Source organism: Polyodon spathula, unplaced genomic scaffold (assembly GCF_017654505.1).
Source record: "Polyodon spathula isolate WHYD16114869_AA unplaced genomic scaffold, ASM1765450v1 scaffolds_3801, whole genome shotgun sequence".
Lineage (NCBI taxonomy): Eukaryota > Metazoa > Chordata > Actinopteri > Acipenseriformes > Polyodontidae > Polyodon > Polyodon spathula.
Genome location: NW_024475260.1, coordinates 5828 through 30406, shown reverse-complemented (window position 1 = coordinate 30406; position 24579 = coordinate 5828). Strand labels below are relative to the sequence as shown.

The 24579-nt window shown below is 37.8% G+C and overlaps 1 protein-coding gene across 1 annotated transcript; it reads right to left on the bottom strand.

Annotated features, from left to right (window-relative positions):
* Positions 1 to 278: 278 nt before the first annotated feature.
* On the bottom strand, positions 279 to 18030 carry LOC121312284 (calpain-9-like; the record flags this gene model as incomplete). The annotated part of the gene is made up of 14 exons (XM_041244205.1): positions 279 to 392; positions 817 to 879; positions 1002 to 1038; positions 3214 to 3422; positions 3518 to 3529; positions 3988 to 4148; positions 8441 to 8601; positions 9438 to 9512; positions 9904 to 9989; positions 11764 to 11838; positions 12142 to 12316; positions 14788 to 14921; positions 16691 to 16809; positions 17961 to 18030. Coding segments are annotated over 14 exons (1476 nt in total), but the record flags the coding sequence as incomplete, so codon positions are not given.
* Between the last annotated feature and the right edge of the window lie 6549 nt (positions 18031 to 24579).

The window sequence follows — 24579 nt, the reverse complement described above, 5'->3', positions numbered from 1 at the left end:
TGAGAGAGGAAAATAAATCAAAAAACGATCTACGATCAGTGAAGGCGATTGCCCAGCCTGACCTGGATCATATCTGTTATTTTTGTGTTCGTGATTTATTTTGTTTAATTGTTTTATTTTTGCTCTGCGAGCAAGTGTTTATTTGTGTTTAAATATTTTATTTATTTTTGTGTTCTTTAATAAAACGCCGCACGCGCCACTGCACTGTACCTTTGTTTTTGTTGTGCTTTCTTCTGGTCTGAGTCACCGCAACGCTGTTTCCTGCCACACAGCTATAATAAAGTACAATCTTCTTAAATATATTTAAATATATCTTTAAAAACTGAAGTCTTACCCCCCAGAACTGCTTCATTAAGTAACATCTGCAACTGGGCAGCATCAATTTCTTGGTCCTGTTGAAAGGAAAGAACATTTCACAAAAACAACACTGATGAACAAATACATACTTTAAATGATCATGTTAAGCACCCTTTTCCCTCGCACACAGTTCTATACGAAATTGTCCCCAGACTACAAAATAATGATAGCAGTACTGTAATCAATTCAATACCATAACAGGCAGTATTGTAATCAATGCAACAGAATAGTGCAGGGTTGTAGACTGTTGTAAATCTAATGTTGTTTATCAGATCCTTAAATTGTGATGCAATTGGCAAATACAGGATCACATGATCAAAAATACCTTACTGTCTTATTTCTTGTGTTAATTCTTTTCTCTCTATCCCACTGTCAACCATGAGGCAATCATTTCTACTATAAGGCTCAACTCCAGTCTGTATTTGTAGAATACAGTATTTAACAGCATGTTATTCTTACCACATCAGAATATTTTTCAAAAACCTTCTTATGGGCATTGTCTTCAAGAGGAGAATTGATATGCTAAAAAGCCAAACGAGAGCATTAACCTATTTAATCTGCACAGATAGGGATAACATATTAATTCAGAAAACAATGCTTACATTTTATTAAAAAAATAATGATTGAAAAACAAGTGTCCTTACCTTTGGAATATTTAAATTTAGATTGGAGCCAATTTCTCTAAACAAACAAACAAAAAAGAAACATTACATTTATTATCTAATCTAAAAGTGTAAACTTTTTTTAATATGCCACAGCTTATAACACACTGGTCTATGCTTGATATACAGTGCCGTGAAAAAGTATTTGCCCCTGGCTGATTTTCTGCATTTTTGCAACATTTTTCACATTGAATTTGGTCAGATCTTTTTGTGGGTTGTAGTAGTATATAGTGGGAGTCTGAGAGATAAAATGACACCAAAGTTTGGTGCTTCTTTCATTTGTTTGGTGTGCAAGGTAATCAAACATGCAATCTTCAGGTGTGAAAAAGTTCTTGGCCCCCTAGTTAACTCAACCCAATTAAAGGGATAATTAGTGTCAGCTGTTTGAATACTATGGTTAACAATCAGGCCTGATTTGGGCCAGCCCTGCCCAATATAAATCTGACTAACCTTGGCCTTTACCATCAGAGTGAAGTTGAGAGCACACAGGTTCTAGAGGCACATCATGCCATGATCAAAAGAAATTCCTGAAGACCTCCAGAAAAAATCTATTGATGCCTATCAGTCTGGAAAGGGTTACAAAGCCATTTCTAAGGCTCTGGGGCTCCACCAAACCACAGTCAGAGCCATATTGTCCAAATGGAGAAAGTTTGGGACAGTAGTGAATCTTCCCAGGAGTGGCCGTCCTGCCAAAATCTCTCCAAGAGCAAGGTGTAAAATTGTCCAGGAAGTCACAAAGAACCCTAGAACAACATCCAGGGATCTGCAGGCCTCTCTCACCTCAGCAAAGGTCAGTGTTCATGACTCCACCATCAGAAAGATACTGGGCAACAATGGGACTCATGGCAGAGTAGCAAGGCGGAAACCACGCTCACTAAGAAGAATATGAATGCTCGTTTCAAGTTTGCTAAAAAGCACCTGGATGATCCTAAAGAGTTCTATGGAACAATGAGTCAAAAGTGGAACTTATTGGCCAACATGGGCCCCATTATGTCTGGTGAAAACCAAACACTGCATTCCACAGTAAGAACCTCATACCAACGGTCAAGCATGGTGGTGGTAGTGTCATGATTTGGGGATGCTTTGCTGCATCAGGACCTGGACAACTTGCCATCATTGAAGGAACCATGAATTCTGCTCTGTATCAGAGAATTCTACAGGAGAATGTCAGGTCATCCGTCTATGAGCTGAAGCTGAAGCACTGCTGGGTCATGCAGCAAGACAGTGATCCAAAACACACAAACAAGTCTACATCAGAATGGTTGAAGAACAAGAAATTTAAAGTTCTGGAATGGCCTAGTTAAAGTCCAGACCTAAACCCCACTGAGATGTTGTGGCAGGACCTGAAATGAGCAGTTTATGCTCGAAAACCCACAAATGTCACTGATTTGAAGCAGTTCTTCATGAAGGAGTGGGCCAAACTTCTTCCACAACGCTGTGAAAGACTGATCAATAACTACAAGAAGCATTTGGTTGCAGTTAGTTTGTGTTAGTTGTTCATTCGGGTCTCTTTTATCTAATGTTAGACTTTGGTTGAAGATCTGATAACATTCAGTGTCAATAATACGCAAAAATGCAGAAAATCAGACAGGGGGCAAATACCTTTTCACGGCACTGTAATGTACTTAATTTTTGTTTGATATAAAAGACATACATTTTATTTTTTAGTAGCAAGATGCCACTGGCTGAAGTAATCACGTGATCAACTAGTTATTCAAGGCCTACAAAAGGCACTGGTAGCACGTCCAGTGTAATCCAGAATAATTTTTCTGACTACAGGGCTGACCTAGGATTCATTTAGTAAGAATACACTCAGACTTACAGCATCCCTAGGTCCTCAAAACAGCCCTCTCCAAGTACACCCATCTAACTTACACACATCTGGTACACCAAAATGTAACTGTTAACCTGTCCATTTAGAACAAATGTGGTATTTACTGTTGCATTCACTAGGACAGGTGTTGCAGGGAGGAACGTTAATGGTTACAATTTAGTGTACCAGATTACAGAAATACTGTCGACAATGAGTTGGAAGTTATTTTAAAGAAGAAGAATACATTGTAACTGACATTTCATACCCTTACTGAGTTGCTCTTTAAAATGTCTGCATTTAAAAGGTTAATTACGTGAACCACATTATTGTTTGTTTTTTACTTGCCAGAACAGACAAAGCTTGAAAATGTAGAAAACGTACTCTGTGTAGTTCTTGGTCTTGGAATAGATGGTTAACACAAAGCTGGCCACTTCATTTTGGTTGTAAGTGGATGGAACAACTAAGTACTCCCCAGACTGCAGCATAAAGTTCTCAGTAACTGAACGCGAATTTACAAAACTTTTACTTTTGACAATGATTTGTTCAGTCATGAAGAACTCAGCTGGTAGTCTTTCATTGATTCCCTGATACTTGGAGAAAAGAACAGAAAAACAAATGAAATATTCTACATTTAATTTTAAAGGAAAGAAACTTAAATGTACAGGGTATACTTTTAAATACTTACTGAAGGAGGCACCTAAAAAAGCAATGAAATTATAAGTTTATTTTTGGGCACTTTAAATAGTAATGCTACCTAATTTAAGGAACACTAGGTTTGACAGCACTGACATTTATAATAAAGTAAATATTTTCATTGTGACCTTTATAAAATTAAATAAATATATAATGTAAAAATACATCAAATATCTTCATGTTTTAGTTTTTTGCTACTGTTTTGTATCTACTTTGTACAACTATTCCCATCTAAATAATTACTGTTTTCATACAGTAATATTATAGCACAGACGGCTGGAATGTCTTTGAATATTGTTCTTCCTTTCCTATTTGAAATATCCTGTTTGAAAACTAGCCCTAGTGTACTAATCCACACAAAACATTTACAATGTAATGTACAGTACAATTCCCAGCAAAACTAAAAATAAGTAGACATACACTATCTACAACATCACTTTTAATAAGAAACTACTGGCCTACCTTGTATATTGCAAACCCTATATATTTATTTACAGATTGGTGTCTGAATCTGTTTGTGGGTTCCTGGATGAGAGACACCACAACATTGCAGGTTGTTAGGCCTTCCTGTGTAGAAGAATCAGTCAGTGTCACCCGGTACTGGGGATTCATCCAAAATGTTTCTAAAAGGCACAGTAGACACTACCATGTCAGGTGAATGCCACACACACAGTATAATATGAGTGTGCTACCCCCAGAACTATAATCTAAATGATATAAGTAGTACTGTTCAATAGCCATACCAATTACCAACCCATATCATTGATCGTGATTGTTATTGATCAATTATATACACTATCTCAGCAATGAACACTAGGTGACAAAAAGGAAATCAGGTAAAGTAATTTTCAGAATATTACATACACCCTTTTACAAATTGTATAAGCATTGAGGTGTGTAATACACCGGATGTATGTCATATACAAGGGGCACAGGTTTACCTGAGTGCAGTTTAGATGTGTATCACAAGTCATGTAGCCTGTTGTCAGCAACAGGTGATGTTACAGTCATGCCTTTATTTATGTTAAAGAAAAATAACAACTAAAACCAAACATTTTATATTGGGATTGCCTGACTATAACAAGTGTACAGTTTATGCTTAATTTATTTAGTGATAATACAGTACAGTAATCCGTTGTGTATCCACCTGTCACATATCCACCCTAACTGTTTATTCGCCATGATCAAGCTCTTCAGCAAAATTAGTTTATTATTGAACAGAGAAAATTAGTTTAGAGATTGTATATCCCACCAAAGTTTCCATACACTGTGTTGTATGTGTTCCATGCGATACCATCGCTGGTAGTGTCACGTGAGGTGTTGAGTGTGTTGATATGTAAATAAATCCTGTTCACCTGCAGAGGCGTTTCAACTTCAACCTCTGCCTTGGTCTCCTGCCTGTCACTCAGCAGTGAATGCACGTACCAATACTGCAGACGGCTACCCTATCACATAATTAATACCCTTTTCTTTTTCGAACAAGGGTTTTAGGGGAGCTCCCTAATAAAAGCTGAATCTCAAAACAGTAATTGTGTGAATATAGTAATTGTTACAGCTGTGTATAATGGTATTTAAAACAGGATTCATTTATCCAACTTTTTACATATCCACCCTTACTCTGGTCCCACCGCTGTCGGATATGCGACGGATTACTGTATATATAAACACAGTTTTAATTATGGCAATTGTGGCAGAGTAGGGGAAATATGTGGGAAGGGCAGAGCCCCTGCACACTAAGAAATGTGTACTTTGTGGCTGCCCATGCACAGCTACAGGTGAATGTAACTGTTGAATTGTTTAATTGAAATGTGTGATTGTTTTATTGAAGTGTGGAATGTGTCCAGGTGGTAATTAAATGATTGACTGTCAATTACCCGTGGTCACACCCTATAAAAGAACAAAGGATGAATGCTTGGTGTGGGTTGTGTAGTTGAGTGTGGAGCTGAGAAGGAGTGTAAGAGAGAATACAGTGTGAGAAAGGTACCGTGATAGCTGTGCTTGGGTGTTGTTTTGTTTATTTGAAGAGTTCTGTGTGTAGTGTTTTTCTTCAAATTGCTATTTTGTTTCTGTCTGTTTTGTTGGTAAATAATAAAAGTGTGCAGAAGCACTTAACTGCAGTTACTATATCTAGGGTTGCTATTTCTGCCACTGGCCACCGGTTACATTACCACATATGGTGGTGGCGTGGGATAGCGCCCCCTACTGACCCAGTGTGACGGAAATATAATGAGTTCTGGCTGGAAATCTCTCTCCCGACCTGTGAGGGCACGAAGTAGCGAAAGGGAAAGTCTTTGGATGGGCTGGTCTGACAGTTCATTTCCAGGGTCGGGAAGTCGGTCAGCCTGGAAGAAGGCGAGATTCCGTTGCAGAAACATACTGACCTGGTAGGTAAACGAGGTAGCAGCTGCATGCAATAAAGGCAGCTGCAATCATTTACCAAGTGGTCATGTGTGATAGCATAAAGGGGCCGGAGAATCGTTAATCTTTTCCTTCGCTTGGGTTTTGACCATAACCTGGAAGGTCTGTAAGAGCCGCAGTAACGACTGCTTAAAATAAAGGAGAACTAAATAAAAGAATATTCGTGACTGTTTTGTTTGTTTGTTTTGTCTGTTAGTAACTGTGTGTTTGTAAACCACCAGATAGCTAACAAGTATCTGGAGCTCTCGCCTTGGGCCAGCACAAGCCGGCTCAGCACTGCACTACAGTCACCAAATAACCTGTTTATCACCCACCACGAGCATGACTGCTAGCACCCAGGACTGGTGATCGTGTCCAGTATATTGTGGGGTGCATAACTAGTGTTTATTGTTTGGACTGTAACCTGTTTTGTCTCCTCCGTTCTTTACACATAGTTGTGTATTGCTGGGGTCTATTGCTTGGTCACCAGACCTGGATTACAATTAATAAACGCACTTTCCAAACCGGATTACAATTGTCTGTGATTACTCCTGCACTGCATCACCTCTACACCTGTTCACAATCACCAGCCACTTTGCCACACCCAGCCAGCAACTGAAAAAAATATTAATAATAATACAATAAAATAGTCTGCCATGCCATGAGCAAACTGAGCTAAGGCAACTGTGCCTTCATGGGCTAACAAAGGTTTTGGAGGACAGGGAGGGCTTGGTCTACCAGCAGAGAACTTCTTGCAGAAACCAAACAAGAGTTGTTTCTGCCTGCACCAAATTTGTCTGCACTGGAATCAGAGTTGTCTGTGCCAGAATCAATTTTGCCAGCGCCAGGGCTATAGCTGCCACCACAGGAGGAAGAGTTGTCGCTGCTGGAACCAGTTGCTGCTGTTAAAGAAAGAGAAGCACCAGCAAACTGAAGCACTTCTCCACAGAGCACCCTGGTGTGAGTACTGTGGGGACCTGACCCACCACTGGATTATGTGAAGAGTTTGTATATGGATGGCAAGATTGCCCATACCCAAAGCCACAGAGATGGGAGGTGCTGCTGTGTGCAGAGCCAGTTCAGAAGCCCTGCCATCTCCAGAACCGAAAGGAGAAGCCCCACTCCCACGTCGCCCTGGTCCCCTTGTCGCAAGTTTTCAGTGCCTTCCTGGATGAATGTGGACTGACCCGTCCTCCAAACCACCAGCAACAATTGTGTGATAAATGGTTGTGTTTAAAAGGTGGTGGCCTTGGAATGGCCATGTGTGCTGCGCACAAGGGGGAGGATGCGTGCACAGCAGAGGATCTGCACACTAAGAAATGTGTGTTTGTGGCTGCCCATGCACAGCTATAGATGAATGTTCTGTATTCTTTCAAATTTAAGGTGCACTTTGAACTACTTTTGCTTCTCAAATATCCTGTGTCTTAAATTTGAGTGCAGTAGTGATGCTTGTATTAAAATGGTCAACAAAGGGCTCCCGAGTGGCGCATCCAGCAAACGCGCTCCACACGGATGGGCCCTATAGCATGGGGATCGCAGGTTCAAGTCCAGACTATGTCACAGCCGACCGTGAACGGAAGCTCCCAGGGGGTGGCGCACAATTGGCCGAGCGCTGCCCGGGTAGGGAGGGCTTAGGTCGGCAGGTCACCATGCATCAGTGACCCCTGTGGCCGATCTGTGGGCATCTGTGGTTCTGCAGTGGAGCGAAAAATGACGGATTGGCAGGAGCACGTTTCGGAGGACGCATACTCCAGCCTCTGTTCCCTGAGTCAGAGGTGGACGCATACTTTAGCCTCTGTTCCCTGAGTCAGAGGTGGACGCATACTCCAGCCTCTGTTCCCTGAGTCAGAGGTGGACGCATACTTTAGCCTCTGTTCCCTGAGTCAGGGATGGTGTTGCGAGCGGTGGGCCGAGGATACAGATTACAATTGGGCACATTAAATTGGGGAGAAAACTGGGGTAAAAAATTGGAGACGACTACGTTTATAAAAAAAAAAGGTCAACAAAAAACATGACTGACTGCCGAGAAAAGTTACCGTTACCGATCTCGAATCATCCATGCCATTTTCAAAGATATTTGAAGAGTTCTGTGTGCAGTGTCTTTGTTCTTGTGTTTTGTTTGTTTGTAAATAATAAAAGTGTGCAGAAGCATTTAACTGCTGCCTGGGGTTGCTATTTCTGCCGCTGCCAGCCTTGACCTCCAGTCACATTACGACACAATATATACTAAGTACGATTTGCTGGTATACTATATTGTCTGCTCTGTGCACTTTATACCAAAAAGTTAAAGAAACAACACAACATTTGAGTAATTGCTGTATGCATCATAGAGTGGTTGCTAACATCACAAAGAGGAAAAGAATAGCGAGAAAAAACTATGAAAAACAAATAAATTACAGACAAGGAGAAAAAAACTCTGAGAATCAAACTCTTAATATGGAGATACAGAACCCGGTTTCAATTTTCATGTATTCAAAATAATACCACACTACCTAAAAACACTTCCTGAAACTCTTACCTCTGTTGTTGAAGCAGCCACCGGCTGTGGTTCCTTTCACCCACCTGCCACTGTGAACAGATTTGGCCCACATGCAAGTAGTCCCTGAATTTAGAAAATCAGGAGATGTATTGCAAATATTCAGATCTGCGTAGTTTGCTTTGAAGTCCTTCATCGTCATCCTGTAAAATGACATATGATTTGTCAAGACGGGCCAAAATCAATGCATGTCATGTTCAATTTGAAAAATGACTCCAAACTAAAATCAGCTAATAAAGAGTTTATTCAGCTTTTTTAAGCAAATTGTTGAAATTTATCGGAACTTCTATTCCTTGTATTAATTTTTAATAAAATACTTCCAGTACTTTTTGCATTATATTTCTCATGATCACATGCAAGCAAAGGGCGAAGCTATTTATAATGTGCCATACTGAGTCATACTGTACCTATTTATCCTAGCAAACATGTCATGCAAGTCCCCAAATGGCCAACTGTTTGCTCTCAGAATCAGAACCTACTCTAATTCTATTAGAATGATAGTTTTATTTAATTTATTGTTTGTCAATTTCGTATGTGCTAACCTATCATTTCAAATTTAAAGCCAAAGGTGTTGAACCCAGGTACTGTAGTAATGTCTCTCCCAAACAAGTTGTTGTTTAAGGCTGGGAATATTAATCGATTAATGCGGATTGTTCCTTATGCACTTTCAATATATCTGCTAAAGAGCATGGTTGTTTATGCAATGTCATGTCACGTGTTTAGTTGCTATGGACATTTCAATAATGTTTGTTAATGTTGTTTTTTATGTGACTGTACATAAACTGTTCACACTGCAAAATAACCAGAAACATTACCAAACAGTTACATTTTACAATACTATAAAGCTACAAGGCTATATAATTTGTTCAATGTTTGCTCTTAGAAGCTATAAAACATTATTGTTATTACAGACATCAACAATAAAAGGATAACATAAAAGTTTATTTAAATTAGCCTAACAAATGAAATTATTTTATACCAAAATTCTCCATCTTCTCGGTTATTGCATAGCGCATGTCTGATAGCTGGATCCACGTAATTCCACTCTGGAGAGCTGTCAGAAAACAACAAATGAAGAACCTATGTAACTAAATGTAAAGCTATCTAAAATTTCAGGCAGTAAACTCAGTATTTCTGAGAAAATGGAAAATCCTTGAACAATCACCAGAAGTCTGATGACCTTTCTCTCTTTGCAGTCTGTGCCATGCTTTGAGTTTAACTTCTCTTCCCCAACCTACATCTCATTGTTGTTTATTTAAACCAAAAAAATCCATGTTTTTTCTAATGTCCTCAATAGAAACATACAGTGCAAACATGTACAGTAGTGAACGGCAGGCAAAGATTTATGGAATTTTTGTATTGTGTTTGTGAAACTGAAGTTTCGAAAGTGCTGATGCACTCATAAAGGGAAATAGACCATGCTATGTACAGTAAAGTCATTCTACCCATCACTCCATTGGCCATTCCACTCCACTTTGCCCCATGGATTCCACATTCGAACCAACTCCACTATTTGTTGATCACACTGCACCTGTAAAAAATACAATAATATAATTGCTTTAAAAAAGCAAATTAATGGGTTAAGTAAAAAAAAAAAAGTATATTCCACAGCACAGCCTTTTAGGTATTTAAAACCAAGATGAAACTTTGCTTTTTGACAGAGCTTTTATATTACACCGTGTATCAATTATTATTTTTTTTTTTGGTTCCTGGGTAGTAAGTGTTATTTCCTAATTGCTTATGCCTCAAAAGTATAGAAAATGGCTATTATTCCCCACAAACTTTGCTTTTGTGACCAGGACAGTGATATTTTGAAATTTACCTATTTTCCAGAACATTCCAGATAGATTCAGTGCTGAGTAAACTTGGAGTAACTTCTAGAACTTTCCAGTAATATAAATAGTAGTATAAATACAGGGGCCTTAAGCCCACCAGTTCAGTTTAGTTCCAGCTGCCTAAGTGAATACATATCTGCATTTTTCTGAGATGGCATCAAGAGGCTGCAATGGTGGCATTCCTGATGGGTCTCCAAGGCGGTTTTACCAAGTTTCCCTGCTATCTTTGCCTTTGGGACAGCAGGGACACCAAGGCGCACTACCACAGGCGGGACTGGCCACAGTGGACCGAGTTCTCTGTGGGGAGGAACAACGTCAAGTGGGAGCCACTGGTGGACCCCCGGAAGGTGCTGATGCCACCACTGCACATCAAATTGGGCCTTATGAAACAATTTGTCAGAGCTCTAGATAAGGAGTCGGCAGCCTTCAAGTACCTTCAAGACTTCTTCCCTAAGCTGTCTGAGGCAAAGGTCAAAGCCGGTGTCTTCGTCGGACCACAGATAAAGAAGATCCTGGAGTGCAATGAATTCCCCAAGAAGCTCACTAGTAAGGAGAAAGCGGCTTGGAACAGCTTTGTCGCAGTGGTTCGGGGCTTCCTGGGCAATCACAAGGCCGAAAACTATGTGGAGCTGGTTGAGACTCTGGTGAAGAACTACGGCACAATGGGCTGTAGGATGTCCCTCAAAGTCCATATCCTTGATGCTCATCTTGATAAATTCAAGGAGAACATGGGAGCATACTCGGAGGAGCAAGGCAAGTGCTTCCATCAGGATATACTGGACTTTGAACGCCGCTACCAAGGACAGTATAACGAGAACATGATGGGAGACTACATTTGGGGGCTGATTCGTGAAAGTGATTTACAGTATAATCGTAAATCCCGAAAAGCTACTCACTTCTAAATCTTTTGTAGTCATTTTTGTATTACTCTAGTATAAATACATGTTAATTTGGATTCATATGTTGTTTTTTTCTGACTTTATGTGAACGAAGAACACACATTTTCTCATTGGAAATAGGTAAATTTCAAAATATCACTGTCCTGGTCACAAAAGCAAAGTTTGTAGGGAATAATAGCCATTTTCTATACTTTTGAGGCATAAGCAATCAGGAAATAACACTTACTACCCAGGAACAAAAATTATGTCACATAGTGTTATCACGCGACAGTTTTGAAAAGCCTTTTGTAAAATAAATATTGGGCACTTATGTTGTAAGCTGTTGTGTGGAATTGCTTCATTGAGTGAACATAATAGGACATTCTAAATGTTGTTTTTTTTAGTTACCACATACAGAAGACCCTGATAAAATTATAGCCATATTATGCTGAATGTGAATTATTGCCATTAGTATCGTCTCCAGGACAGAAAACTTTAGGATTAAAAAAGAAAGCTTAGGAAAGGGTGTAATGGGACAATACATAAGTTTCTAACTGTGAGTATGAAAAGTATCTGGAAAGATGTACAGTACCTTAGCCACACCAGTCACTGTATAGGCATGCCCTTCCACTATTCCATTTGGCAGCATTGTGTTTTGTGGTGTTTTCTAAACACAAACAAAAGTGGTAAATTCATTCCTCCTTTTTATAGTCATATATGGGTTATATGATTTGTATGGAGCCATAAATTGAACACACATTTACTCATGCATGCACATGATTGGAAGTCATCCCTGATGCAAACAAGTATGCGTTCCTGTAAATGACTCCTTGTAACTCTAATCTGGTACTTGTTTATAGATATTACATTTTGTCCTCACGTGCAATGTTACATTTTCTGATTTTCTCTGAATTAAAAAAAAAGTTATAGTTAACTATATCTGAGCCGAAAAGGTGTGGCTATTATTTACCCCTTGAGGTGTTCCACATGCCATTAAGGACTTCAGGCTTTCAGCTCTTTTCATTATCTGCCAAAGATCTGCCACTGGCTCCTTTAGACTGAACGTGATATTGACCCCTCCGGTGAAGTCCATTAAAGCTTCAGCGACTAAGCCAGAATTCATGTTAGAATAGGAGCCACACAACCTGTCAGAGAAAATAGATACATAGTAGGGGCTTGCTTGAGTGTGAATACTGTACAAACGAGTATTTGTATTAAGTATGGCCATTTTTTACAAGTAATTTTAGAGCCAATTGGGAGCCAACTCGATGGGGGGAGGGTGGGGGGGTTGGGCAACTCAAACACATGCTCGGGTTATGTGGTTCATGGAAACGTGATATAACACAGTGGAGCCAAGCCTCAGTTTGTGTTGTGCAAGGCAGGTGGAACGTTCCAGAGACTTTCACTTTGAAAAGGGGATTTCCTAACGACTTTTCTAAAATATAATTTATTAAAATATACTTAAAAAAAAAGTTTTTTTGAATTGATATTGGGTAACTTGACCTTCAGTTAGTCCGTAATACTTCAGTTGATGTGTGTGCTCAACCGTGCAAAGAACTGTATTTTCTTTTTTCAAAGAAAAAATGTAGTGTATCATTTATTTCCAAGGTGTGTTTATGTTGGATTTCAGACTCTTTTTGTGTATTTTGGGTTCTTCTCTGTCTTGCAAGAACAGCCATTTTATGTGTTTCTTTTATGTGTTTTTTTTTCCTTGTGCCTCAGTCTTTAAATTCAGTCTTCCTGTCCTTGTTTTAGTTCAACCAATGTAATCTAATCCTTTTCAATTATATGCTTTTCGTTGGGGTGTTATTTTTCATTTTCCTTGTTATGTTATTTGAGATCACACGCACAATGTAATTCAGTACTAGTAGTACTGGTACAGGTATACACACAGACAATACTTAAACCATGTGACTGTAAAATAAGTTGTAAATCCGCTTTTAATTTGCACACGCAATTTATTGTCTGTGTTGCATTAGCTTTTAAGAAGACATATTTTTATGACAAATATATGTTGCATGAGTTGTGTGCGTTGTTTACTAGGCCATGTATTTTTTTCATCAGGCGATACATCAAATATCACTTTCCAAAGTGTTTGGAAAACTTGTATGGGTTATGGTACCACTCAAAAATAGAAAATTCTGCCATTTTCTGTCATTAAGCTTTAATAGGTCATTTAAAAAAATAATAAAGTGAGGAAAATGCAGAAATTATGAAATTATTTATGAAATATAGGTGTAAATGTTACTGCATATTACCTTTCAGTTCAGGGCAGTGAGCGTCGGATGCAGTAGCCACTAGAGGCTGCTAGAGGCTAGGTTTAGGGGTCAGGGTAGAGGTTGGGTTTAGGTTTAGGGTTATAGGTTAGGTTTAGGGGTTTAGTTTAGGGGATAGGTGTAAGTAGCATGATGTGGCTTGGACTGAAGTTGTGCGTGGACAAATAAATGGTGTTCTTAGCAATTGTAAATGAGGTAAGGGGAATTAAGTAGTAACATGACGTTGAGTTCAATTAGCTCTGTTGAAGAAGTTTTCAGATTCTTGGATAAAGAAGACAGAGAAATTATAGAAACTTTGCAGAATGAAGGGCTGCTGAGAAGGAAGGTGCGGTGCCCAGTGAGAAACTGTCAACGGGAAATGAGTGTTGAGAAGACAAAGAGATATAAAAGCAGGTTTGCCTTTTGGTGTAGAAAGAGTTTTGCACCCTGTAGCGGCCTCTAGTGGCTATTACACCGACGCCCACCTCCCTGAACTGAAAGGTAATACACAGTAACATTTCCACCTATGTTTCATAAATAAATTCAGAATTTCTGTATTTTCTTCACTTTATCATAGTTAAAATGACCTACTAAAACTTAACGACCAAACAATTGCAGAATGTTCTTTTGTTTGTGCATTTTTGAGGATGCAGATTCAATAAGCAGCCACAAGCATAATATTGAAAAATAATACTTTCTTTTTCGTACACAATCACCTCTCAATCACAAGACATATCTAAAAGCAGATTTTTAAAATGCTGACATTTTGAGAAAATGCAAACTAAGGTGGTGCCTTAGTATGCATACATCTGAATGGAAACAGGTTTATTTAGCACAAAATAAGTGAATCCCCCAGTTTACACTTCACTTCTCTTTTATTCGAGTAGGCTACACAAAGGCTACAAAAAGTTAGATGTGCAATTAGGAGACAAAGGAAGTACTTGTTTTGTTTTTTATATACAACAATATGATGTATCTAATACCCTATTTTATTACTAATATAAAAGACCTGTGCAATGAATTAATATGTTTAATGAAGTATTTGTTATTTGCAAAATTGTAATTGTAATTGTAATTAATCATGTGTTAGCTATTATGCTCTAGCCTCAGTTGAAGATATATCTTTCCATGTATTCGGAAAGGTTTTTTTTTTTTAAATCCAAGTTGTTGCATTAGTGCCAGCATTTTAGGAGGACAGTAACATTAAACTTCAAGCACAGTTTAAATACTGTTCGGAATATTTTTTAAAGTACAAACATTGGAAATAATACTAAACTGCAACTGTGTAAATTTACAGTAGTACGTTTTAACATAAAACAAAGACTAGATAAATTGGGTACAAATGAGAGAAATGTACTTACTTGGCATACGCTTTTTCCAGCAAGGATGGCCAGAATTCACTTTTGCTTCTTGGGTAAACAAACAAGTATTTCCCATCTAAAGTTGGCAGTTTGTCATCTATCACTACATCCACCCACTTTCCAAACCGCCAAAACTGAAAAAACAAAAACATTCAGTAATCCATAGTACCGGTATATGTGACGACCTTGGCATTGAATGCCAACATCCTTCCTCAGGCATTACAAGGCGGTATACCTTATGACAGTAGAGATAGCTCAGCTCAGACTCCAGCCTGCTACTTAAATGGACAATCAAGTATGAAAATCCATGGGAAATCTGTGGGCATCAACTGTGCTCAAAATGATGCTAATGTTTCTGGCAAAAATCAATGACAATGCAAGGTAATTTGCTACCATTCTGGGTTAAGCCAATAAGGTGGAATTTGACCTCCACATAGAAATGCATCACATACTGCCTTTAACCCAATATAACAAATGTGAGGACCCTTACAAAATGATCTGTAATGGCACCACAGTGCCACTACAGTGGCATGCTGTCCTACAGTGGTATTATTTTCATATTGTGACATGCCAATGCATTGTGACAATCCATTCCAGTGCTGAGGAACTGTGGAACATTATCAGTAGTACCAATGTTAGCTGCTGCATCAAGACCACAGTGCAGTATTTGTGCCAATCCAAATGGGTTGCTGTCAATGTCTTCTAATGGTTCTTCTACGGCACTGCTGTCCAATACATTAGCCACTGACTACATGTGGTGAACTGGGACTCCAGATGCAGTGAATTGCATTTTTGATTAGTAAATAAAAAATGAGTAATAGACACCGTCGTCAGGCATGGGATCGCAACACTAATATGTGCATGTGTACTTTGACACTTTGTGCGTTTGATGGTAAAATGGTAAGACAAAAACAATGTGTGCGAGTGTTTTTGGATAGTTGTGTTCTTTACTTCCTTGGTTATTGCTTATTGGTTATCTGCTAAAACGGCATATGAAGGTGCATTGGCACATAAATGACTTGTATTGCTTGCCTCGTCTTGCTCAAGGTGTGTCTGTAAAAATCCTCTTTAATACGGGTGAAAAGATGGACTTCAGCACCTTGAAGCTGCTCATTATCAGCTGACCTTGCTTTCTTTTGCGAAAAGGCTGTACTCCATGTTAGGCTCAACTTGTGTGAATCAACATTCTCAGCAATCCCTCTGATGAAGTCAAAATACCGCTTGCAACTGCTGGACACAAACCTAGAAGATGTGCTGTGTCTGACAAATTCATGCTAGAATTACAAACTTTGGTGAAAGAGAAAGACTGCAAAGTGTCACACTGAATGGTGGTAGATGTTTGCTAAATATATACATGTAAACATAGACTTGTGTTAAAAAAAACATTCTGTTGCTGTTTGCTGATTTTACCACAAACACAGACTTGTGTTAAACAAACACATTATCGTGTTATTTGTTCATTTTACCACTAACTTGTGTGTCCCTGTTTGAACACCATGTCTGTGTTAGTTATAACATGCTATGTACAGAGTTGAACTACATTTATTTACCTGTATTCTCTCGATTGAACAATTTGTAGATTCTATTTTTCACATTGACATTATGGACTTTTTTGTGTTGATCAGTGGCAAAAACTCCTAATTAAATCCATTTTGATTCCATGTTGTAACACAATAAAATGTGGAAAATTTTGAGGTTCCCCCTTGAACACCTCAACTCTCGGTGACATGTACTCTGCAAAAGAAACTGTATGTGGCTAAAACAGTATCGCCGTAGCCGCACATGTGTGTCAGTGATTCATATTGGACAACACTGTTCTAGGGTATTATAAAGATAGCCCAGTGGCATTTTTATTGTTTTGTGAACCAATATAGCTGACAACACATATTTGGGTGTATCATACCACAAAATGGAAAATCCCTGCATATTTCTGTGTAAATCCTTGGTCTTGGGGGATAATCTGGTACAGCATGTCTGGTTGAAATGTTAACGAACCCAAGGCTGCCAGGAACCAGCAGTTACCTAAAAGGAAATAATAATAATAATAATAATAATAATAATAATATAATAATAATAATAATAATAATAACCATTATTAATATTCCATGTTTTAATACGTTATTACAATGAACACTTATTTAATAGTTCACTTGTTATATAAATGTTTCAATAAATAATTGTTATACACAAAGACATACATAAAAATCAAAAACTGTCAAGTAGTGTTTAAAGCACCCTGTGGTTACAAAAAACGTGGGCACGGTTGTCAAAAAGCTGTCTTTTAAGTTTAGCTGAGAGTTGGTTTTGTGACTGAGGCTGTTTGTTTTGTGTCTGAAATGCTTTGTTTGGTTTTTTTTTTTTTTTTTTTTTTTTTTTTTAAGAACATTAATGTACGGAAAACCCACCGAGATTAACAGTCTCAGCAAAAGAAAAAAAAAAAGGAAATCAAGAGTGCTTTACTGTCATCTATGAGAAAGCCTTCTTCTTGTGCCCTATTGCTTAAGTACAGCTGGGATAGTTAAAGAGTAGATTAAAAAAATATTTTGCATCAATGATGTGGTTTGTCTCAGATTATGCTGTTGGGTCCCAACCCTTTTTGCACAATCAAAACTTAAATATCTCGTATATCTTTACAATTAAGTTATTGCCCGCAAGTTTTATTTTCAAAATTGACAAAAGCTTGTCAGTCAGTTTTCAAAATAACCTTTAAATACATTTTATTATTAAGTAATCCTTACAAGACGTGTTTTTAAAATGTTTTTGTTACTATTTTTCCTGATCAGGTTCATTGTAATGTTCAGTACAGCCAATTAAACATAAGATTCTACTCTAAAAGGTATCTGTATTCATGGTTTTTGTAATTGCTTTTATTTGAAATCATTCTTATCCATTTATTATACTTATGGAATTTACTCTTATAAAGCAATTATTTCTACTATAAGTTTAACTGCTCTTAGTCAAATTTGCTTTTAAATTAAATTATTTACTGTATTCTTTATTTTGCTTTTATTTGAATTTGATCTTATTTTCTACTGATTTTATTGTACTTTTATAACTGCTCTTATCTGTAATATGATACTTTGTATTGTGATAATTTGTAACAACTGTAAATTGCCCTGGATAAGGGTGTCTGCCAAATAAATAAATAAATAATAATAGAAGACTGATCTTACCCACAGATCCTTGACAAACATCAAATCTGCTTAGCCCAGCCACTATTAAATGTGGATCACTGTGTAGGTTCTGAAATAAAGACAATTTAAAAACAAATAAATATACTGTATAGTTCTTCCTAAATATTACACAGATTTCAATGACTCAAATTAGCTACTTAACCAGACCTTAGTCAAGCTAGTCTAATATTAACTCTGATCAAGGGCAGTGAAACCAGTCAAAAGACAAGTAGACACACAGTTCGGCTACTTATATACCATAAGGACTAAATCCACTATAACATGGGTAAAGACACTAATCAAATATTTAATTCCTTAATATTAACTTCAAATTCTTTATGTGGAATGACAAGACCCAGTTTTATATATTGTAAGGGTGTTTTGATTAAACAAACTTGTAAAAACCACAGTTGTACTGTATTCACGCTACTCCAACTGTATGCTTGAGCTTTAAAGCAATACCAGTACAATGAAATGACATTCATACCATTTTTAATAAACATAAATGTGCATATTTAAACCTGCAAAAATAGCATAGCTCACAAAAACCTCACATTGCAGATGGCAACTTGTATTTGTATTGGCTTGTGAGGCCGGGGTGCAGATGTTGCTGTACTGCATTAAATCTAATAAAATATTTCCAGGAAATCCTATATACTGTATTATGTATTGTAATTACTTTGTGGCTCTTTTATTATCGAGTAGAAAAGGTGTACTTATTATAGTAAATGTGTATTGGACTTTTTCAATGGTACAGTATGTCTTCAAAGGTAATAAATGCTGTAAAGGCTGGTTATTTTCCATCAAGAGGTCACAAACAAAGAAGAAACATTGAAAACATGTGAGTCATAGGGAAAGCAGCAATTAACTCTCTGGTAACCAACTGCCTCTTGATATAGAATGCAACATTGCAGGTATGCGATTTCTGCAATAGCAATTGAGATAATGTAGAAATCGCTGTGAGGATGGCGAGTGTAACAAACGTTTCTGTTTTTTAACCGTGTTGTTGCCTTATAGCCTGGAATTAAAATGCATTAAAATATTTATTATTTGACTTATATGCACATCCGACCTCAAAAACTTCGAAGTGAAAAAAAATATTATCTTAATTTGTAGAAAATTTATTAAAAATAAAAAACTGAAGTATCTTGTTTGGATAAGTGTCCATCCACCCTTGTACTAGCAATCCTAAATTTTAGCTGAGAAGTAACCAATGCCCTTTGAAATCAGACACCAAGTTAAGTGGCCGCCACCTAAGTTAAAATTGTAGTGATTCACATGATTTCAGGATAAATTCAGCAGTTCCTATAGATTTCCTCTGCTGGGTAGTGCATTTTAAAAGCAAAGACTCAACCATGAGCACCAAAGGACTTTTTCAAAAGAACTCCGGGACAAAGTGGTTGAAAGGCACAAATCAGGGGATGGATATAAAAAAATAGCAAAGGCCTTGAATATCCCTTGGAGCACGGTCAAGACGATTATTAAGAAGTGGAAGGTGTATGGCACCACCAAGACCCTGCCTAGATCAGGCCATCCCTCCAAACTGGATGACCGAGCAAGAAGGAGACTGATCAGAGAGGCTACCAAGAGACCAATGGCAACTTTGCAAGAGCTACAGTCTTTTATGGCCAAAAATTTCACAGTGACAACATATCTCAGAATATCACAAGAACTCCACAAATCTGGCCTGTATGGTAGTGTGGTAAGAAGGAAGCCTTTACTCAAGAAAGCCCACTTTGAATCCCATTTGAAATATGCAAAAAAAAAAAAACTAGGATATTCTGTAGCGATGTGGCAAAAGGCCCGTTTTCAATAAAAACAGACTGCTTTGGAATGGAACTTTCTGGCCTAAATGCAAAGAGTTATGTTTTTGGTGTAAACCCAACATATCACATCACCCAAAGAACACCATCCCTACCGTGAAGCATGATGGTGGCAGCATCATATTATGGGGATGTTTCTCATCAGCAGGGACTGGGGCACTTGTCAGGATAGAAGGGAAAATGAATGGAGCAAAGTACAGAGAAGTCCTTGAGGAAAACCTGCAAGAAAGCTGAAACTGGGACGTAAGTTCACCTTTCAGCATGACAACAACCCAAAGCACACAGCCAAAGCTACACTGGAGTAGCTAATGAACAAAAAGGTAAATGTCCTTGAGTGGCCCAGTCAGAGCCCCGACCTAAATCAAATTGAAAATTTGTGGCATGACTTGAAGATTGCTGTCCATCAACGCTCCCAAAGAAACTTGACAGAGCTTGAACAGTTTTGTAAAGAAGAATGGTTAAATATTGCCAAATCTAGGTGTGCAAATGTTGGTAGAGGCCTATCCCAACACACTCATGGCTATAATTGCTGCCTAAGGTGCTTCCACCAAGTATTAACTCTGGGGGGTGGGGTGGAGAATTATCCAGTTATGATTCTTTCTGTTTTGTATTTTTAATATAAAAAATTTTTCTCAATAAAAACTTTTTCCCAACTTAACAGTTCAGAGTATGGTATGTAGATATAACCACCTTTTTCTCTTACCTTTTTTAGTACTTTGAGACTCGTGACTGTATTGTGTACTGAAAAAAGTTCAAGGGTGTGTAGTCTTTCTATAGGCACTGTATCACCCAAGTGCCCACATGTTGAAATTTCCTACCTGCTTAAAATGTAGGTTAGACTTGCTGTGTTTTATTGTTTATTTACTTATAATATTAAACATAAAGCCACATACACATAAACTATGTTTTATTTATAACTAGGGCTTGAACATTTCTGGTTTTATTTTCCAAAGCTCTAACTCTGTTTAAACATTAATTAGTAGTTGTTAAACTGTCTCTACATCCTAACTAAACTACTAATTAAAGACCAGGTTTAAGATAATTGTTTTCTTTGCTACACGGTAGAGTTTTTAAATGACGGACTTGCTATCAGTATACACTCCATACTGGGTATTTTATGATGAAAAGAAAACCTGTCAGGACCACTCTGTTAAACAAGTGAAAATAACAAAAGCGCAACGATAAACTAGACAACTGCATGAATGAAATACAATTAGGATCAGTGATAAGAGTAGTAAAAGCATTAGTGGCCTTTCAAATTTTGATTGATGACTTCCTGTAACCTTTGTGGTCTTATTAACTTTGTATGACCCTGTGACGGGACCACTGCCCCTTGAGGGGACAGATTACTGACACAAGTGCTACCTTTTCGGGGGGTTAAATTCATCCCTGCCAGAAAAACATGTGAGAATGTGTCTGGAGCTCTAATTGAATAATTATTAAAGAGAGAGCGTAACCCTACACTTCTCACTAAGTGTTGAATAAGTGAGTAGTTTTTCCGAGATTTACGATTATACTGTATTTACAGATAATCGTAAAATCTCTAAAAACTACTCACTTCTAAAATCCTTTGTAGTTATTTTTGTATTACTTTAGTATAAATACATGTAAATTTGGATTCATACATTGTCTTTTTCTGACTTTATGTGAACGAAAAGACACACATTTGCCTGTTTTCTCTTTGGCAATAGGTAAATTTCAAAATAACGCTTTTCTGGTCACAAAAGCAAAGTTTGTGGGGAATAATAGCCATTTTCTAGACTTTTGAGGCAGAAGCAATTAGGAAAAAACACTTACTACCCAGAAAAAAAAATTGTGTTACATAGTGTTATTTTGTTTAATAAATAATTTTATTTTTGCCTTTACATTGTCTCTGAGCCTCAGCCCCCTGTCATCCTGTCACACAGGACCCTTGTACATTGGGGGATATATAGATATTATATTATATATATATATATATATATCTACATATATCTATATATATATCTATAGAAACGCCTAATATGGATAAAGTCATCAATTTTTTTAACTGTTAAAGACAACATGTATGAAAACTTGTGTTTTTATAATTTCATCATATTTGGAATACTTTCATTGCACTACCTAAAAACGATGTTTTGGGGGGGGGGGGGGGGGCTAATTGTTACGTTTCTACTAGATCTACAGTAATGTTGTTACACAATACATAATAAAAAAAATTAAAAACATATGATATTACACAACACAGTTGTCATAGCATCAGAAACCATATGACCAATATTTAATTTACAATAATGACTTCTACTCTCTGTGTATGGAGCCAGAAATTCCATCATTTTCATGTACTGCCCCTCTTTTCTGACTTTTAAGCCCTGACCGCTCTTGCCCTGTCACTCTTCTTTCTCTGATATGTGTCTCCAGGTTAGGCCATTGTTTCTTTACTTCCTCGACTACAATTGAAATAAAAAGTCTATGCTTGTAATAACCAATACTGCACAAAATCCACATGTTTATGTATGTTATCTCAGAACATAAGAACAAAGAAAGTTTACAAACGAGAGGAGGCCATTCGGCCCATCTGCCTCGTTTGGTTGTTAGTAGCTTATTGATCCTAGAATCTCGTCAAGCAGCTTCTTGAATGATCCCAGGTTGTCAACTTCAACAACATTACTGGGGAGTTGATTCCAGACCCTCACAATTCTCTGTGTAAAAAAAGTGCCTCCTATTTTCTGTTCTGAATGCCCCTTTTTCTAAACTCCATTTGTGACCCCGGGTCCTTGTTTCTTTTTTCAGTGAAAAAGTCCCTTGGGTCGACACTGTCAATACCTTTTAGAATTTTGAATGCTTGAATTAGGTCGCCACGTAGTCTTCTTTGTTCAAGACTGAACAGATTCAATTCTTTTAAGCCTGTCTGCATATGACATGCTTTTAAACCCGGAATAATTCTGGTCGCTCTTCTTTGCACTCTTTTTCTAGAGCAGCAATATCTTTTTTGTAGCGAGGTGACCAGAACTGAACACAATATTCAAGATGAGGTCTTACTAGTGCATTGTACAGTTTTACAATTATCACTTTCCTTGAAATCAACACTTTTCACAATGTATCCTTGGCTAACTTGACTTGTACAGTAATATCCTGAAAAACACAAATTCAAGTCAAGGCCTTTTAATGGAAATAGAAAATACAGTGAACAAGGGGTGGGGCATGGCTGGAGATACAGTACAGAGTGTCCTTTTGCTATGCAGTGCCTCTTTGCAAAAAAAAATGTAAACAGCGCGTGTGAAGATAAATTGGACCTGACGCACCTGACAAGCGCTTAATAAATGGACCGCTAAGGGTTAACATAAAATCTGTCCTTTAGGTTTCACTGCTTCATTTTAATTAGCATTGACTTTATATGTTGGCCAGGCTTGTAGTAAATGGGATATCAATGTAAAAATTAACGTCTAATTAAGAATTTATGAAAATTGTCTTGAATTTGGGTCGCTAGCATTGCAGGAAAGAAAGCTAGAATATCAAAGATCATCAATAATTTACAAGTTAGATTAAGTTCTCAAGAATTATATTTGTATTTGTATTTATTTATTTAGCTATTGATGGTATTAAACTACATAAATCTTTATTTATTTTTTTAACAAGTTAGGTTTGTTCATGCCGCACAATTGTAACTAAAAGTAAACTAATTGGTGTTGAATAAAATTGTAAAAAGCGGGTACAGCCCGAACCGTACATTTAGACCTTGAGAGCTGTTTACATTTGTAAAGTGCACAGAATTTTTTTTGTACCAACAAAAAACACCGAACAAACAAACTTCTGTTATAAACACAGTATGCCTAACGAGATTTTGTCCATCGAGTGTCGTCAGTGCGAATACAACCCCAACAAAACATGTTGGACATAACATTTTGGGTTCGCGTCGGTGTTTGAGTTTTTTGGGACACACGGGCCGATGCTGGCTATGGTCCGAGTCACTTCCTTGGCAAATTGTGCAACTTATGAACGCTACTCGTTGTAAATTAACATATACTGTGGAAATTTCGTCGTTCTTTTTCATCTATAACACGATACGTTTCGCCAGTCCCCACGTTTCGCGTGCGCGGCATTGACTACCTGTGATCGAGGGGTTCAGATATGACACAGATGGTCTGGAAATACGGCTCCTCGTCGACCTCGACTTTTCTACGGACAGCCAGAAGGTTGTTCCCCTAGTGACACGTGTGGAGTCGAAGCAGTGTTGTGTAAATTCAATATTTTCACGAGTGTTAAAACAGGTAGCAGCAGTCACTTATGAATGGATCCACTGTAGTTGTAAACCCAACCAGCCACAAATCAAACCGATCCAGCTACCCGAGACAGTCAGAGGAACAGTTTTACACAATAAAGTGGATGAGCAGCATTTAATTGTATATGACACTTTAGCAGCAAGAAAAAGTAGATATTTTACTATAAAGGGAGCACGTGAAAGCCACTGCATAAGGATGACAGCTCCCCAAGTAGCTGTCAACCTTATGCCAGGAGAGGGCAGATGCAGTTTCCTACAGATATTCACTTTAAGCAAGTTTTGAGGGAAAGCCATCCACCCTATCGCTTGTTCGGTAAGGTCTTTGAGGAAAGTTTTTTGTCAAGACTGTTTGATATCAGACGAAAGACCGTAATATCTGACACAAAAGAACAGAGCCGTCAAAGCAGTATTTCACATCAGTTAGTGCTGCAATAAGCATGTCTTTGCACTCCGTGGAAGTGTCACCTTGAAATTCAACTTGAAGCTGTGGTAACTGAAAGCAGGGATCAAGTAAAATCAAAAGGTAATGCCCGGC